Source organism: Orycteropus afer, unplaced genomic scaffold (genome assembly GCF_000298275.1).
Source record: "Orycteropus afer afer isolate SDZICR_OR568_19922 unplaced genomic scaffold, OryAfe1.0 scaffold01144, whole genome shotgun sequence".
Classification (NCBI taxonomy): Eukaryota; Metazoa; Chordata; class Mammalia; order Tubulidentata; family Orycteropodidae; genus Orycteropus; species Orycteropus afer.
Window position 1 is genome coordinate 195159 of NW_006922731.1, and position 2949 is coordinate 198107.

The following is a 2949-nucleotide window of genomic DNA, read 5'->3' on the forward strand; positions in this document are numbered from 1 at the left end:
AACACAAGCAGTTGGAAAATATGGCCCTCGTGATAGAAATAACACCAGAGGTTGCATGATGGACTTTTGAACGACCAATGACTTACTGATTGCAAATACCTTTTTCAAACCACATAAAGTGCTGCTGTGCATGTGGACTTCCAAGATGGAATACACAGGAATCAAATCAACTACATCCTTGGAAAGAGACAATGGAGAAGCTCAGTATCATCAGTTGGAATAAGGCCAGTGTGGACTTTGGAACAGATAATTAATGGCTTATATGCAAGTTTGAGTTGAAGCTGAATAAAATTAAAACCAGTACATGAGAGCCAAACTACAACCTAGAGTGTGTCCCACCTGAATTGAGAGACTGAATGAAGAACAGATTTAGCACATTGAACACCAATGACCAAAGGCCAGATGAGTCCTCATCTGATGAGTCCTCATCTGATGAGACCAGATGAGTTGACACCAAGGACGTCATACATGAAGAAAGTCTTTAAAAAGGCAGAAAAGAAAGAAAAAAACAATATGGATGTCAGAAGAGATTCTGAAACTTGCTATTGATCAAAGAGTAGCTAAAGCAAATGGAAGAAATAATGAATTGCTTTTTATTGTCCTTTAATTATTATTATTTTTTTTTGGGGGGGGGAAAGGATATTTCTTATTACCTGTATTTCCCTTGTAGAGGGGTTGATACATTGCTTCTTCTATGGATTTTTAAAATGTCCCTGTCATTCCACTGTTCTTAAGCCAAGAGTATCTAAAGTGAATGTGTACAGAAAAAGGTTATAGAGCACAAACAATGAGGAAACAGTTTTGAGCAGTATAGTGATTGAGTTTGCTACAGCTGCGTGATATTACTGAAAGTACTGATTCTGATTTAATTAGGACAGCATGTGGCTTCATATTAGATTTTAAAGGGCCACATGTAGTTTTAATGTTCAGCCAATGTGAGAACTACTCATCTTTTTTAGGTTTTTCCTTCAGGGATGTTTTTCTCGTATATGGAAATTGTTTCCTCAATTCTGAGAGTCTCATCTTCAGGTGGGAAGTATTAGCTCCTCAAGTGTTAACAGCTGTGAATATTCAAGCTTTCTGTGTGAATTGTGGGCACTCATTGGGTGTAGTGACTAACACATTTCACTGCTAACCAGAAGGTTGGTGGTTCAAACCCCCCAGATGCTCTGTGGAAGGAAGATGGGGCAGTCTACTTTCATAAAGATTTACTGCCTCAGAAACCCAATGGGGGTTGCCATGAGTTGGAATTGACTTGAAAGCAGTGAGTTTAGAAGTGAGCTATGTGAGAATTTCATGAATTCAAAAAACAGACACAGTATAAGGTGCCTGTTCTCTTGTTTCATTTTCTCTTTTCTTTTCCCAAAAGCTCTCTCAGGTACGTGGAGCCACAGAATCTAACAGGCGTCTCAGAATTCCTCCTTCTAGGCCTTTCTGACAGCCACTCCTCGGAAGGAGGGTTGGGCAATCCTACTTCTGTAGTGATACTGCCTCGGAAACCCAAGGAGGCATCGCTATGAGTCGGGGCCAACTCGACGGCACATAACAACAACAACAACAGGCCTTTCTGAGGATCCAGAACTGCAGCCTCTCCTCTTCGGGCTGTTCTTGTCCATGTACTTGATCTCTGTGGCTGGGAACCTGCTCATCCTCCTGGCTGTCAGCTCTGACCCCCACCTGCACACCCCCATGTACTGCTTCCTCTCCAACCTGTCCTTGGCTGACATTGGTTTCATCTCCACCACAGTCCCCAAGATGCTCATGAACATCCAGGCACAGAGCGAATCAATCACTTATGCCAACTGCCTCACACAAGTATCCTTTTTCTATCTCTTTGGATGTCTGGATGATCTCTTACTCACTGTGATGGCCTATGACCATCTTGTGGCCATCTGTTACCCCCTGCACTTCATAGTCATCATGAACCCCCGCCTCTGTGGCTTGCTAGTTTTGGTATCATTTTTCATCAGCCTTTTGTACTCGCAGCTCCACCTTTCATTGGTGTCACAGATTACCTTTTGTACAGACGCTGAAATCCCTAGCTTCTTCTGTGACTCTTCCCAACTCTTTAACATTGCCTGTTCTGACACCTCCACCAATACCATCTTAGCATATTGTATCGGTGCCATCTTTGGTGGTGTCTCAGTCTCAGGGATCCTTTTCTCATATATGAGAATTGTTTCCTCAATTCTGAGAGTCTCATCTTCAGGTGGGAAGTATAAAGCTTTTTCTACCTGTGGATCTCACCTGTCAGTCATTTGCTTATTTTTTGGAACAGGCCTTGGAGTGTACCTGAGTTCAACTGTCTCATATTCTGCCCAGAAGGGTGCAGTGGCCTCAGTGATGTACACTGTGGTCACCCCAATGCTGAACCCTTTCATTTACAGCCTGAGGAACAGGGACATCAAAAGAGCCCTGCAGAAGCTCCTCAGAAGAACAGCCTGATCTCAACACTTGTACCATCTTTTTTGATGTATGTGTGGGAAAAGATGGCAAAACCTAACATCTGCACCCAGAAATCTTGTCTCCTTGATTACATAATGATTGTAGCTCTCATATGTTTCAGCCTTGAATTTTCATATCTGAACATTGTTTCCATTGTGACATCTTCAATGGGATAGTGGGAGTGTTCTGGGCTATGTCAGTCTGCATGATCAAATCCCATTATAGCTGTGGAGCCTTTTGTTTTTCTCAACTATGACCCAAGCTTCCTGATAAAATGCACAATTCCATTTTTTTTTTAAACTTAGAATCTTTATCCTTTACCATAAATCAAATTGATTACCCAGATCACTTTTGCCTGTAACAGAAATGTGTATGCAGGTTATGTGTTGAAAAGCATGTCACTAGCCTTGAATCTTGACTTCATATTATCATCTAGGAAGTTTTTAAAAAATCAATGTCATGGTTCTACAGATTCTGATTTAATTAGGACAGCATGTGGCTTCA

General features: G+C 41.6%; 1 protein-coding gene across 1 annotated transcript; it reads left to right on the top strand.

Annotated features, from left to right (window-relative positions):
- Positions 1-1332: 1332 nt before the first annotated feature.
- LOC103212893 (olfactory receptor 18-like) lies at positions 1333-2445 on the top strand. The gene is made up of 2 exons (XM_007958818.2): positions 1333-1428; positions 1562-2445. Exon 2 carries the CDS (start codon positions 1615-1617, stop codon positions 2443-2445), a length of 831 nt encoding a protein of 276 aa, XP_007957009.2. The 5' UTR covers positions 1333-1428; positions 1562-1614.
- Positions 2446-2949: the final 504 nt, after the last annotated feature.

Coding starts and splice junctions, on each gene's coding strand:
- LOC103212893 (XM_007958818.2), top strand. CDS start 1,615: ATGTACTTGATCTCTGTGGCTGGGAACCTGCTCATCCTCCTGGCTGTC.